Source organism: Spinacia oleracea, chromosome 5 (genome assembly GCF_020520425.1).
Source record: "Spinacia oleracea cultivar Varoflay chromosome 5, BTI_SOV_V1, whole genome shotgun sequence".
Taxonomy (NCBI): Eukaryota; Viridiplantae; Streptophyta; class Magnoliopsida; order Caryophyllales; family Amaranthaceae; genus Spinacia; species Spinacia oleracea.
Genome location: NC_079491.1, coordinates 62,221,945 through 62,236,837, shown reverse-complemented (window position 1 = coordinate 62,236,837; position 14,893 = coordinate 62,221,945). Strand labels below are relative to the sequence as shown.

The 14,893-nt window shown below is 36.6% G+C and overlaps 1 protein-coding gene and 1 long non-coding RNA gene across 2 annotated transcripts; one reads left to right on the top strand and one right to left on the bottom strand.

The window, feature by feature from the left end:
* Positions 1 to 948: 948 nt before the first annotated feature.
* LOC130462087 (uncharacterized) lies at positions 949 to 2,459 on the bottom strand. Its single transcript, XR_008922218.1, has 3 exons — positions 2,261 to 2,459; positions 1,977 to 2,039; positions 949 to 1,336 (listed from the first exon to the last, which is right to left on the bottom strand). It is a non-coding gene; the product is annotated as an uncharacterized lncRNA (long non-coding RNA).
* Positions 2,460 to 4,815: 2,356 nt separating this feature from the next.
* LOC110805182 (protein SRG1) lies at positions 4,816 to 13,929 on the top strand. Its single transcript, XM_056829695.1, has 8 exons — positions 4,816 to 5,216; positions 5,666 to 5,911; positions 7,081 to 7,309; positions 8,627 to 8,782; positions 10,302 to 10,371; positions 10,475 to 10,696; positions 12,418 to 12,742; positions 13,510 to 13,929. The coding sequence occupies exons 1-8, from the start codon at positions 4,962 to 4,964 to the stop codon at positions 13,765 to 13,767; spliced, it is 1,761 nt and encodes a 586-aa protein (XP_056685673.1). The 5' UTR covers positions 4,816 to 4,961; the 3' UTR covers positions 13,768 to 13,929.
* The last annotated feature ends 964 nt before the right edge of the window (positions 13,930 to 14,893 follow it).

Here is a 14,893-nt window from a genome sequence, read left to right as displayed (position 1 = left end):
AAGAGTAATGCTTAAACTTTTCCTAGTCTGTCTAGGGTAGGAAACTCATAATCATGACATGTGGCAATAAACATGAAATCATGGGAAGTTCGGATCCAAAGTGAGAGATCTAAATTATAATAATATCAGCGTTGGCGTCATTTTCGTCCTTCATCATGTAAGCTCTTACATATGTTGGTGGTCGTGATGGATTATGATTAACCTTAGCATCGTTGCTTCGTCCGTGATCGATCGAGGTTGCTCCTCCAGTATTCATGGGAGGTGGTTTAGGACAGTCTCTGACGAAATTATCTTTCCCTCCACATCGATAACACGTATTCGTTTCTGTACGACATTCGTTTTCTAGTCGCCGGGCATTGCAAGGTCTCGAATAGTTGCTCCATATGATTGATCTAGTCTTCGAATTCCATCGAATCGGGCTTGCCGTCATAGATTGGTGGGTTCGAGGGTGAAAATTTTCTCGAATAGTGACGCATTTTCGTTCGCTTTAGTGTCTTTCGTTTGCCGAGAATCTTTGACTAATTCAGTTGACATCGTACTTGTCGTTCCTAATCTTTTCATCATCTCCTCGTGGTCTTCTATAGATTGATCGTCATAGGAGTCATCATGGAAATCATCATTGTGGACGACATCATCGTGAATGTTGCCCTTGCTGTGAGCTTCGTTCGCGGCATCGTTAGTAACCACGATCATCGATTTTTCGCATAACATATTTAATAAGGAAAGCATAAATAACAGGAAAAATGAATCCCTTTTATCCCGTGCGTTCCTACGCTCTCACTCATTTCATTTTCACTTAACATTATTTTAACTTATTCTTTTTAACTTATGCCCTAAAACTCTTAATTTGCTTAAAGCCTATTGAATTATATTACGTGCAAAACCCGTAAGATTTAGCACTTATGGTCCAGAACCTTTGCTCTGAATACCAAACTGTAACACCCCGACTTCTAAACACCATTAATTAGGTTAATTATCTTTAATTAGCAGCGGAAACCCTAATTTAGTCGGAGCGTCACATGCCGTATTTCCCTCGTGGGAAATACAAGGCGACATAACCTTTTTACATTTACTGACTACTGATGAGTAACAGTAATTATACTTCACTTCGATTAATTCTTTAATATTTACATCGAAATCTAAATGAAATTTAATAAATATTCATAACATTGATTAAACATAAATATTAAAATCCAACTCAATAATTGAAATTTGACTTAGAGTTTAATTTGTTCATCCATTATTACTAGTGATACATGATTATCTTTATTAAGCATCGATCGTGAATTTGATGGTTGCATCCTCACTCTAAGGCATCCCCTGATCTTCTTCGTACCTAAAACAAAAGCAACATCGTGAGCCGAGGCCCAGTAACATACTACCCTAATAGCATAAATTCATTTCAATTCATTTTATTTACTTTGCAATCAGGGAGAATAGAACATAGTAAAACACTTTCATAAATGCATTATAATAAAAACATCATTTATAACTTGAAACTTTAATAGTTCCCATTATCTTTCATAAAACCTTCATTTTACTTGGTAACTGACAAGTTAGCCTTGCGGGACGTCTCCCACCTTGCGATTGTCCTCAAGGAGCACTCTCCCTTGTTGGACATACGCCCGTACCTAAATATTTTCTCTTTTAGCTTGCGGTAACCCTCAAGGAGCACTCTCCCTTGTTGGGTGTCCCGCGGTACGGCGGTACGTGCACGACCTAGAAATAGTAACCCCACTAACTGCCAGAACCTGTTACACTTTTATTTATCATGTTTCGTATCTTATTCGTAACTCATAAACATCATCTTTATAAAATCATTCATAAACACATTTGAGTATAATCATTCATAAAACATGCTTATAAACACATTTCATATCCCACAATCCAATAAAAACATATCATTATAAACACATTTCATAATCTCATAAAACACATTTCATAAATGGATTGTGGGTGTTAGCAATAGATGTTACCTCAACCGTAGTTTATACTTCCTGTTCGATGGACCGTTCTTCCTGAGCTCCGAAGTTCGATTTCTTTAAAGAAATTTATTGAATTAATAAATAAAAATGTAAATAAAATAAAAGCTATTGTTCTTTAAAACTATATTTCTATTTAAATGAACTATATTACTAAAATTAATCATTTGAAATCAAATTATACGTAAATACTGAATTTTGTTTCAAAAATTTATTTAGCATTAACATTGGTATAAAAAGTAAGAGTTTAGTTACATGAAATTTGATTTAAAGCTTACCTAAAATAGGTAGTGGGCTAGTGGGCCATCAAATAAATAGAATGGGCTGCTTTGAATTAGGAAACCAAAGTTCCAACCAAATTGGAATTTGGTTCCTGATTATTTCAACGTGAAGTGACGCAAGGAGAAGAACAAGAGGAAGTGCAGCCGTGCAGTGGTGCGCGACTGGGTGGTTGGTCGGCGGTTCGATACCGGAGGAGGGAGGCGCGGAAGAGGCAACGCGACAGCAGGAAGGAGGAAGGGGAGGTGGAGCGTCGCGACAGCACCGCGATGCTGGTGGCTGGGCTTGAAGGCGGGGGAGGTCGAGCGAGGGGGAAGAGAACGGCGAGGGGTGTGGGGGTGGTGGTCGGCTGAAGGTGGCCGAGACCTGGGCGGCACGAAACTGGAAGGTGAACTCCGACAGAGGGCGTGAGGTGGTTGCTTTCAGGCGGTGGTTTGATGGTGGTTGTGGTGGTGGTGGTGGTTCCAAAGCATAAATAAAGGTAGTAAAAATGGTAAAAAGGTTCATGATTTCCAATGGTGAAAACTGAAATTGAGGTTGTTTGATTGTGCAGATTTGAGGAATTATTTATAGCAATGAGAAGTTGCTCACTTACGTAATTGATGATCCCATTTGCAAAAGTTCAAGTTGACAATTGTAAGAAATAGAGGAGAGTAGGTGATGAGTAATGAGGTCTAGTGATTTTAGGTGAGTGAATCAGCAAGGCTAGAGCTAATTAGGTGATGTAGATGGCAAACTCCATGGTTTACACGGCAGAGGAGGAGAGAAAGAAGAGTTGACTTGGTTTACAATGGAGTCAAAGGGCATTTTAGTAAATATGTAATATTGGGCAAATTTTCAGAATTTTATTGCTATTTTTGGAATTGGAAAATAAAATGGAAAAAAAATGACTTTGAGTAAGATTAATTTCCAAAATAATTCTTTTTATAAAGTGCTAATAAAATAGATTTAGTTTTCGAATAAAATAAGAACGTTCCGAAATTATTAAAAATCCGAAAATAATTAAAATTTAAAAAGGGCGTTAAGCTCGTAAATATGAAATTAAATTATAAACTTGAAAATAAATCGTGTCGCAATATTAAAAATTCAAGAGAAATAAATCTTCGTTAATTAAAATAAAGTTCGAATTTAGGATTTAAAACGATTTTAAGCGAAATAAAAATAATTAAGCATAATTAATCGAGTTTTAAAAATTCGGGGTATTACACAAAAGCCCTTTTAGGACGGGATTTTTACCCGTCGTTATTGGGTTGTCATAAAAGATACTCTGCACAAATTTTTGTAGTGTAATGAACAATTGGAATAATTAAAGTACGTATAACTAACGACAAACAAAATTCTTATAAATATCATTAATTTGATAGAATATCCATTTTCAATGAAGCCAAAAATTGATTTGTTCTTCTAGTTGTGTGATATAATGGAGTCAATCAAAATGGCTCTTAAAACCTGTTCGCTTAATTCGTTTCCATGAAGTAGAAGATGGTCGTCTCGTTATTACTTTTAGGTCAATTGAAAACAACCTCTCTACAATTGCAGGGGTAAGATTGTGTACGTCCGACCCCCTTACTCCGCTTCTTGCGGGTGCCTCTTTGAGACAATGGGATAATGATAATGTATGATCATTGATTTGATAGAAAACCAAATTAGTCAAATATTAAATCACGAGGATTTTACCTCCATGATTAGATGCTTGGAAAGTATACTCGCGTTTGAACTGTGACATTTCAATACACAAAAGTGATTACATACTAAAATATTCTATTGTTAGGCTACTAAGCGTAAGGCTATTCTATGTGCTAAAACTAAGAGAAAACTAGAAAATGTTTTGTAGATGTTGATTGCTGTCTCTTGCTTGAATATGTTGTTTGATATTATCGACCCCCTCGGTTGAGGGATGTTATGAAGAGATAGAGGTCATCTCCAATAAGAGTCATCGTCCGGTAACTGTTTGCTTTATGAGAAGGAGGGACTTGAAGCTACATCATCCTTAACCGCTCCTTCTTATTCTCCTTCGTCTTTCTTCCTCCGTTGGCACTTCGTGTTTAATCATGGGCCTTGTCGATCTTTTGATCCGCTTTGTTCTTTCACCTTTGGGCCTTTGTCAATGAGCCTTATACCTTTAATTGCACTTCAGTCAATTGTTATTAGATCTTCAGTCAAATGTGCCCCTTCTAAGTTCTAAGGGCAAATTAAAATTTTGTACTTTGCAGAAGAAATGCCCCTTAATTTGATAAGAAAACTGTCGTGCACTTATCCAAAATTATTTGTGGAGAGATATGGATGTTAAACGAAGATACAACATTGAATATTTACTTATACCCTATTACATTTTGCATTTACCTAGAGCTTAAAAAAAAGTAAGTGAACTAATGAAAACTTTTACGGTTAATTTTCAATCAATTAATATTTAATATTTAATATTTAATATTTAATATTTTTCTGGATTCAAAATGTGATTCTTTTAGTTTAATAGAATTAAGAAGGACAAAAAATTATTGTAGTAGATGGACGGTGGTCCGTGACATAATTTGGCTTACTTACCGAGTACTGACACAGGGGTGTATTATACTTGCATACACTGATAGAAATACAAAATAATAATGGAATATTAGGTCCACTTTCCTATAATCCAATTGTTTAGCATTTAAGTAAGGATTAATTGGGTGTTTGGAACACGGTAGGCTTAGAAGTTAGAACATGGAAAAAGAAGCATCAGAAGTGGTCAACTTTGGGAAATCTCTTCTGGTGCCAAGCGTACAAGAGCTAGTTAAGGAGTCCATAACTCAAATCCCTTCAAGGTATGTCAGAGAGACCAACGACGCCCACCCGGTTGACCAATCATCGCCGTTATCTGTACCCGTCATTGATCTTCAAAGATTACTACTCTGTGATTCTATCAACTCTGAGCTAGACAAACTTCACTCTGCTTGCAAAGAGTGGGGTTTTTTTCAGGTACCATTGTGATTTTCTTTGTCTACACATATGCTCTCAAATACCAAGTATATTATTAGTCTCTCATTATTTAAGCTTATCGAATCTGTAAATCCATCAACTTTTTTTGTTTGAATCTAGAGCTTAAATTCTGTTCTTTTCGACTTATTTTGACTTATTTCAGATAAAATAAGTTCAGTTAACATCAGATAAGTTAAGATAATATAAGTTCAGCAAACATATAAGTTTTTTTTTCCAGACATTTTCACACACAAATAGTTTTATTTCAAACAAAATAAGTTTTTATCGGATAAAATTAGTTCAGATAAGTTCAATTAAGTTTAGATATATTCAGTTAAAATAAGTCCAGAAGATAAGTTAACTAAAGCGATTCTTGTATTGAACCTCGTATTGAACACCATAAATTAACTAATGTAGTAGAAGTCTGTTCAACAATACTGGTATATTAGGTGGTGAACCATGGGGTGGACACTTCATTGCTGGAAACATTCAAGTCAGAGGTAATTGGACTTTTCAATCTTCCAATGGAGGAAAAGAAGAAACTATGGCAACAAGAAGACAATCACGAGGGGTTTGGTCAATTGTTTGTTGTATCAGAAGACCAGAAACTTGATTGGTGTGATATGTTCTATATGTTCTTGTCTCCTAACCTTATACTTTATATTTTAGGACTTTTTGTTAGAAATGACCTTTTATAAAAGTGTTTTTGTGGGAAATGTATTTTTATAAGGAAAATGGTAATTTGGTACCTTAATCGTACAATTTTTTGTTGACTAGGACTTTTTGCCGAATTATGGGAGTTGACCTAAATTTCAGGCGTTGCTTGTGACACGTGTCAACCGATAACTGACACGTGACAATAATAAGGGTAAAAATAATAATAGAATTTCTAAATACCCTTCAAAAGACTAGCTGACTAATTAAACTCAAAAAAAAATCTGCAATTATTTGCTCTCTCCTCTGCGCGACTCCATTGCAAGGAGCAGAGTAAGATACAAGCCCGAGCAAAGGACTTCGCCACTTTAATTTGCTGCCACGAATTATGATTAACACCCACACGAGTCAGGTATGATGTTTTTTCCTCTCAAATTCCTCCTCAATTTTTCTAATTTAACCTCAAAAGAATTAGGGTCTTTCGATTAATGATGAATACGAATTGAGGATTTTCTAATTCGTAGTGTTTGTGCAACCCAAAACAACACAAAAAGGGAATTTCAGTATGGGGTTGGGTCATTAGTCCATGTTATAACTCCAAGCCACAAAATTCCCTTGTTTGATCAAGATCTTCTCCACAACCCATGTTAAAAACAGCAGAAGAGAAGATTGCACTGATTTAGTTCTTAGCAGCCATTAACAAAGCTTGCTAAGATAGAGAGAATTTTATTGAGAGAATTGCTTAGAGTGTACGCTTATTACAACAGAATGATTAATTAAGCTTAGGAAAGGAAATAATCTACTTATATAAGACAACAATGCCTTGCTGTCATAGCCAATCAGAAGCCAGCATAATCCTAACAACCAATCACAGTGCAGCAGTACATCAACCAATCATATTGCAGCATTGCTAACAACCAAGCTGATGCTGGCAGCACATGTCAGCAATTCAGTTACAAGAGCTGTAATCCTGTGTGGGCAAGACTAGCTTGTGTATGGTGAGGCTGCACTTGTGTGTGTTGATCATTCTGTAATCCAACACCCCCCCCTCAAGCTAGGGGTACTAGGAGAGAGGCCTAGCTTGGAAAGAAGCTCAGTGAATTGAGGTGAAGGCAAAGCTTTAGTAAACACATCTGCAATTTGAGAGTGAGTTGGTAAATAAGTTAATTGAAGCAGACCCTCCATGACCTTTTCTCTGGTAAAATGACAGTCTATTTCTATGTGTTTTGTTCTTTCATGGAAAACTGGATTCTTGCCTATGTATATGGCTGACTGGTTATCACAATGCAATGTCACTGGTTTAAGATTAGTAATCCCAAACTCTTCCAAAAGTCTGACCAACCAAGTCACTTCTGAAGCAGCAGCTGCCATGGCTCTATATTCAGCTTCTGAAGAGCTTTTAGAGACTGTCCCTTGTTTCTTTGACTTCCATGAGACAGGTGAACCACCCAAGAGTAAAACATAACCAGTGATGGACCTTCTTGTGTTGGGACATGAAGCCCAATCACTGTCAGAGAAGGCCTGTAAGGTAAGAGAGGTGGAAGCTTTGAGTAATATACCTTGACCCTCAGTGTGTGAGACATATCTAAGAACATGAACTAGAGCTGCAACATGTGGTAGTCTAGGCATGTGCATAAACTGGCTCAGTAACTGTACTGCAAATGAAAGATCAGGTCTTGTGTGTGTGAGAAAGTTCAACTTCCCCACAAGGCATCTGTACAGTTCTGGATTGGTGTATGGTTGTCCCTCATCAATTAACAATTTGGTGTTGATAGGGAGAGGAGTCAAAGCTGGTTTCTTGACATCAAAACCACTGTCAGCTAGCAAGGATTTAGTGAACTTCTTTTGAGTCAAAATTACACCATCAGACATGTACCCAACTTCTATTCCCAAGAAATAACTCAGAATACCAAGATCTTTGATGCTAAAAACATCATTCAAGTGTTTCTTCAAAGCTGTAATGGTTGGTAAATGATTACCTGTAAGCAAGATATCATCCACATATACTGCAGCCAAAGTGATATACCCCTCATGCTTCTTGATAAACAGTGAGTAGTCATTTTTTGATTGGATGAATCCTTGTTTCTGCAGTTCACTGTGTAACTTAGCAAACCATTGTCTGCTTGCCTGTTTGAGCCCATACAGTGACTTGGTAAGTTTACACACTTTGTTCTCTGGATTGGGAATCCCTTCTGGCATTCTCATGTAAACTTCTTCATGGAGATCCCCATGAAGAAAAGCATTGTTTACATCAAGTTGGTAGATATCCCAGTTCATGTTAGCTGCCACTGCAATAATACATCTGACTGTTGCCATTTTCACTACAGGAGAAAAAGTCTCATCATAATCTATGCCATATTTTTGTGTGTAACCCTGTGCAACAAGTCTTGCTTTACATCTTTCCAGACTTCCATCAGCCTTAAGTTTAACCTTGAACACCCATTTGCACCCTATAGGCTTCTTACCAGTAGGTAAGGTCACAACTTCCCATGTATGATTTGCTAACAAAGCTTCAATTTCTTTCTCCATGGCCTGTATCCATTATGGGCTCAAAGTAGCTTCTTTGTAGTTCTTTGGTTCTGTCAGACTTTCTAGCTTGGTAATCAAGGCATGATGACTTTGTGGCACACAGGTATAAGAAACAAGATTGCACCAGTGTGTGGAAGTAAAGCAATGGTAGTTATCTAGGTATGAGGGTGGTTTGGATGTTCTTGTGGATTTCCTGATAGGTGTGTTATCAGGGTGATTTATGAGAGGAATAGAAGAAGAAGAAAGAGTAGAAGGAGATAAGAGATCAGAAGAGATAGGAGAAGTGTTAGAAGCAGAAGGTGAAGGAGAGAGAGATGGAGAAATAGAGGAAGTTGTAGAAGAAGATGGAGAGATAGTGGACTGTATAGTAGATGAAGATAATGGTGTTTGTTGAACTGTGGAGATAGGAATATCTAGATTAGGTTGTAGGGGTGTGTGTACTGGTAAGAAAATGTATGGAGGAAAGTCTAATACTGCAGAAGTTGTTTCAGTAGACAAATGGAAAGGAAAATGTGTTTCATGAAAGGTAACATCTCTGGAGATGCTGATTTTGTTTGACTCAGTATCCAACACTTTGTACCCTTTCTGTGTAGGTGAATAGCCAATAAACACACATGGCTTTGCCCTTGCATCAAACTTGCTTCTGTCCACCTTAGTAGTGGAAACATAGCACAAGCACCCAAAAGATCTCAGATGTGTGTATGAGGGTTTGTGACCATGTAACTTTTCATAAGGAGTGAGATTCCCAATACTTCTTAATGGAATTCTGTTAATAAGATAAGTAGCACACAAGACACATTCTCCCCAATATCTGATAGGCAACTTTGATTGAAAATGCAAAGCCCTAGCTGTTTCTAGCAAATGTCTGTGTTTTCTTTCCACAACCCCATTCTGTTGTGGTGTTCCACTGCAACTGGTTTGATGCACTATGCCTTTGTCTATTAAAATCTTTCTCATTTCTCCTTCACACAATTCTAATGCATTATCTGACCTGACACACAAAACTTTTGAACTGAATTGTGTCTCTACCATTTTCAGAAAAGAATCAAGAATAGGAACAGCATCAGTTTTAGATTTTAACAAATGAGTCCAAGTTGTTCTGGTAAAATCATCAACTATAGTAAGAAACATAGTACATCCATTGTGTGTTTTGTGCTTATAAGGTCCCCAAGTATCCAAGTGTACCATCTGAAATATTCTTGATGTTTTGATACTACTAACTGGAAAAGAATTCCTAGATTGCTTAGCAGTTGGACATATCTGACATATAACATCATGATTGGAAACATTTCCTAAGCTATCAATCACATGTTTCATTTTTAAGAAAGGCATATGTCCTAATCTCAAATGCCAAACCTGAGCATCTGCATTATTGGTTGTAGTTGAAGCTGAGAGACAACTTGTGGCTGATTGAACTCCATTGTCTTCATTTGTATTTACACTGTACAATCCAGACTTCATTTTACGAAGAACCTGTGGCCCTTTCATTGAATGGCCCTGAATGAAACATTTATCAGCAGTAAATGAGACAGTGCATTGCATATCTGAACATAACTTATTCACAGACAATAGGTTGTATTGAAAATCTGGAACATGTAGAACACCCTTCAGTTGTATGTTCTTGTCTATGGTCACAGTTCCTTTGTGATATACTGACACCTTTCTTCCATCAGGTATGGTGATATACTCATCATTTTAATTAACAGATTCATATTGATCAAACATACTTAGGTTTAAGCACATATGATCAGATGCACCACTGTCCAATAGCCAGTTGGAATTAGAACAAGTAAGAAAACAATAAGTATTACCTGCCATGAATGCATGGCCTGATGTATCTCCTTCTTCAAACTCAGTATCTGGTGTGACCTTGTCTGGCTGTTGTTGGTGCTTATTTAGCAGGTTCAACAATTGAGTACATTGTTCAGCAGTCAGAAATCCAGGTTGGCTTTGTTGTGGTTCCTTTTCTGGAGTATAAAATTGTTGTTGATACTCTGTCATATCATCTCCATACCCTTCATCTGAATATGCTGCTGCAGCTGCTCTCTTATCAGTTTTGAATCCTGTAAAACCAGGTGGAAACCCATGCAGTTTGAAACATCTTTCTGTACTGTGTCCATTGACTTTACAATGATCACAGAAATAGCTTGCCACTGGCCTTCTGAAATTTGCAGACTTATTTCCTCCAAAATTTCCATAAGCACTTCTTCCTGTGTTAGAAGATTGTTGACCTCTGTATCCACCTCTGTGATAATCATTGTATCTCCTTCTATCAACAGCAAATGCATGAGAATCATGTGATGGCACTGGAGTACTTATCTCCCTTTGCCTCTCTTCTTGTGCAAGCATTCTGTATGCATGTGAGATTGTAGGTAGTGGTTGTTGCATCAGCAGATTACCCCTAACAATAGCTAGATGTTCTCCAAGTTTCATCAAGAATTGCATAAGTCTCTGATCTTGTTGCATCTTGAAGATCTTTTGTGTCAGATTGCATGTACAAAGATTACAAGTACATGTAGGCAAAGGATTTGCAGCACTGATCTTATCCCACAAAGATTTTATCTCAGTAAAGAACTCTGAGATATTCTGTCCACCTTGTTTCATTTCTGACACTTGTTGCTCCAGAGAAAACAACTGAGGTCCTGAAATGAAGCCAAACCTATCTTCCAAGTCCAACCAAATCTCTCTAGCTGTTTGAAAATATAAGACACTCTTTGCAATAGTAGAATCTAGGTTGAATAGCAGCCATGAAATCATCATATCATTACATCTCATCCATGCATGGTATGTTGGATGATCAACATCAGGTTTTGTCAAAGTTCCATTAATGAAACCTAATTTGTTCTTAGAAGAGATGGATATCATCATGCTTCTTTTCCAGTCACCATATCCATCTCCTTTAAACTTGATAGAAACCAATTGATTAGCTGTGTTATCAGTAGGATGAAGGTAGAAAGGACTAGTAATATCCTGATTAGGTGTAGTATTACTGTGATCTCCCATTTTCAATTGAAAGAGAATCTAAAAACAGGTTCAGATACTGAGGTTGATGAAAAGGAATACAGGAATATCAACTGAGAATGACTATTACTGAATCACCGAATCTATCACTAGATTTAGGAATCTAACTAAACAGATTTCCAGAATTTGCAGTAAATTGCAGAAAAAAATTGATTATCACAGCTTCGAATCAAAGAATTTGCAGAAACAAATCATACCATAATCAACAGGACTGATTGTAGAAACAGGAACTCGAAATGCAGCTTTGTATCACTGCTCTGATACCATGTTAAAAACAGCAGAAGAGAAGATTGCACTGATTTAGTTCTTAGCAGCCATTAACAAAGCTTGCTAAGATAGAGAGAATTTTATTGAGAGAATTGCTTAGAGTGTACGCTTATTACAACAGAATGATTAATTAAGCTTAGGAAAGGAAATAATCTACTTATATAAGACAACAATGCCTTGCTGTCATAGCCAATCAGAAGCCAGCATAATCCTAACAACCAATCACAGTGCAGCAGTACATCAACCAATCATATTGCAGCATTGCTAACAACCAAGCTGATGCTGGTAGCACATGTCAGCAATTCAGTTACAAGAGCTGTAATCCTGTGTGGGCAAGACTAGCTTGTGTATGGTGAGGCTGCACTTGTGTGTGTTGATCATTCTGTAATCCAACAACCTAAAAATGTAGCCGTTAATTTCTTCCCTTCAATCAAAAGATCAGATATAGACTAAAACGAAAAGCGTAAAGAACTTTTAGGAACGGGTACTTCATATATTTTTTTCCTTGGTTGAGGACTTGAGGAGAACATAACCATATTCCATAAGTGATTATAATCTTATCCCCTTCCCTTGTGGGAGCCATTGTAACCAAGAAGTACGTACATGAGAATATGAGATAAATTTGTAAAAGCCCGCTTGTATCACTGCCATGTGCGTCTCATCCTACACATACATACGTAACATACCTCTTCCTACATCGATTGCCTAACTAAAATGTATGACATGACAGGGTAACAATGGAAGCTTACATAGCATCAATGAAGAATCTTGCTCAGACTCTCTTGAACCAAATGGCTAAAGCATTAGAGATGGACAAGACAGAAATGGTTGGGTTGTTCTCTGATGGGGTGCAATCAATAAGAATGAATTATTACCCTGTATGTCCAGAGCCTCAAAAAGCCATAGGCTTCACACCTCACTCAGATGCAGATGCCCTTACCATCCTTTATCAACTTAATGACACCCAAGGCCTCCAGGTTAGGAAAGATGGTAATTGGGTGCCTGTTTTGCCCCTTCACAACGCTTTTGTGGTCAACATTGGAGACATCATGGAGGTATGGTATTTTCTTATATTGGATTTGTCTTATGCACTATAATAAACAAACTTCAGCCTATGTATTGTGTACCATACATCAAATGTGAAGTATATAATATACTTCCTCCGACTTTTAATACTCGCAACGTTTGTGATTTCTACACTATTCACATTCTATATTTTGACTTTTGCTAGTGATATATATATACGTAAGTTAAAACATAGTTATGTGAGATCTTGTTAGATTCGTTTTAATATGTATTTTCAAAATATTAATTTTTCATAATTTTTGCTTAAAGAGAATTAAAAATATTAATGATCAAAATTGTGCAATGAAATGCGTGAAAGTGACAAATGTTGCGAGTAAAAATGAACGGAGTAAGTATAGTAGTATATGGTTTGGTGCATGTACCATAAACGTTTATTACGTTTGTCTTTTTAAGACTACAGTTGTCAAATACCGCACGAGGCCGATTGAGTCTAATCAGGTCCAATCATTTTGATTGAATTTCAATATACGTTAGAATTCCCCCTCACAAGATATGAAAGTCTCTTAACTTTACCCGTTTGATTTTAATTCAGATACATGTTGTGTTTGTGCTAGCTTGTGCTTGAATTGTGTTATATGATCATGATGCATTATGTCCATACAATAATATATTACCTAAAACCTCAAGTGTCATGATACGTACTAAGTGTAAAAATTGATTTGGGACGGAAGGAAGGGGTAGTACTATACGGAGTATGTCTTAGTGTCTTACCGTTATTTAAAATCTTGGTTTGCAGATAGTGAGCAATGGTATATACCGAAGCATTGAGCATAGAGCAACAGTGAACTCAACAAAAGAGAGGGTATCAGTTGCCACATTTTACAGCACAAACCTTGATTCTGAATTAGGACCAGCTAAAAGCATCGTTGGTCCGCTTAACCCTCCACAATTCAGAACCGAACCAGTGGGACAGTACTTTAAAAGGTTCTTTGCAAGAAAGCTCGATGGAAAATCATATTTAGATGATATGAAATTACGACATAGGGGTACATGACGTATCTTAATAACGAATTTGAGGGTCATTTTTTTTAATTCGTTATGCTTTGAATTGAACCGAATTGATTTTTTTTTTTTTAACCCTTATTGGTATATAGTTTGGAATTAAATTTGTCCCTCTTGAAAAAAATAAATTGGAGAATGAAGTATTTGCTTATAAGCTAAGTTGAATATAAAGCTATCCATCTCCAGTAAAGTGGTTTTCTTAATTAGGGGATATTAGCAAAAGTAAGTAGGCATCACTATTTATTTTGATATTGATTTTCTGTGCTGTGTTCTTCGTCCACCGGATGAAGCAACATTTTTGGGAAAATTATTACATACACCCAAATGTTAGGGGTATTTTTATTCTCATTTCTGATAAAGTTATGAGAAAGCTTAATTATATTGATACTTATGAGGTGGAGTAGTGTTGTTCCTATGATTTTTTTTTTTAAAAAAATTTGGTTGTGTTTTGTTGGGAAGAACATAGGAAGAAGGCAGGGCCGTCTCCGACAATTTGGAGGCCCTGTGCTAAAATATAGATATTGGGCCCCTATAAATTTTTACGGCAATTATTTAATGTAAAACACATAATTATTACATTAATATTGTTTCATTTATACAAAATATAGTCAAATTAATAATATGGTTTAATGTAAAACACATAATTATTATATTAATATTGTTTCATGTAAAGGTTTGATGGACATGAAAAAAATAAATAAAAAAAGAGGGCATGGGAAGAATCAAACACGGGTCTCAACTACCACACTTATGAGCCCTTGCCAACTGGGATAAAGATTACATATTGCATAATAAAGTAGTGTTAAATATATAATATTTGTTCTTGGGGTTTAACCAACATAATTTCTTTTTGGGGCCCCAAAATTTTGTGGTCCGGTGCCGGAGGTCCGCCTGGACCTCCCTTTAGCCGGCCCTGGAAGAAGGAAGAAGAAAGGTTGGTGCTTTTTGAGTGAATAACATAGGAAGAAGAAAGAAGAAAGGTCGGGGGTTTAGAAGTTGAAGTAGGGGTAGAATAGTAAAAGCACACTAAAGGAGACTTAACGTCGTAAGTCATTAAGGTTCATTAAGGGTATTTCATGCAAGAAAATAAAACCTCATGGGTATTTGAGAAATACCTG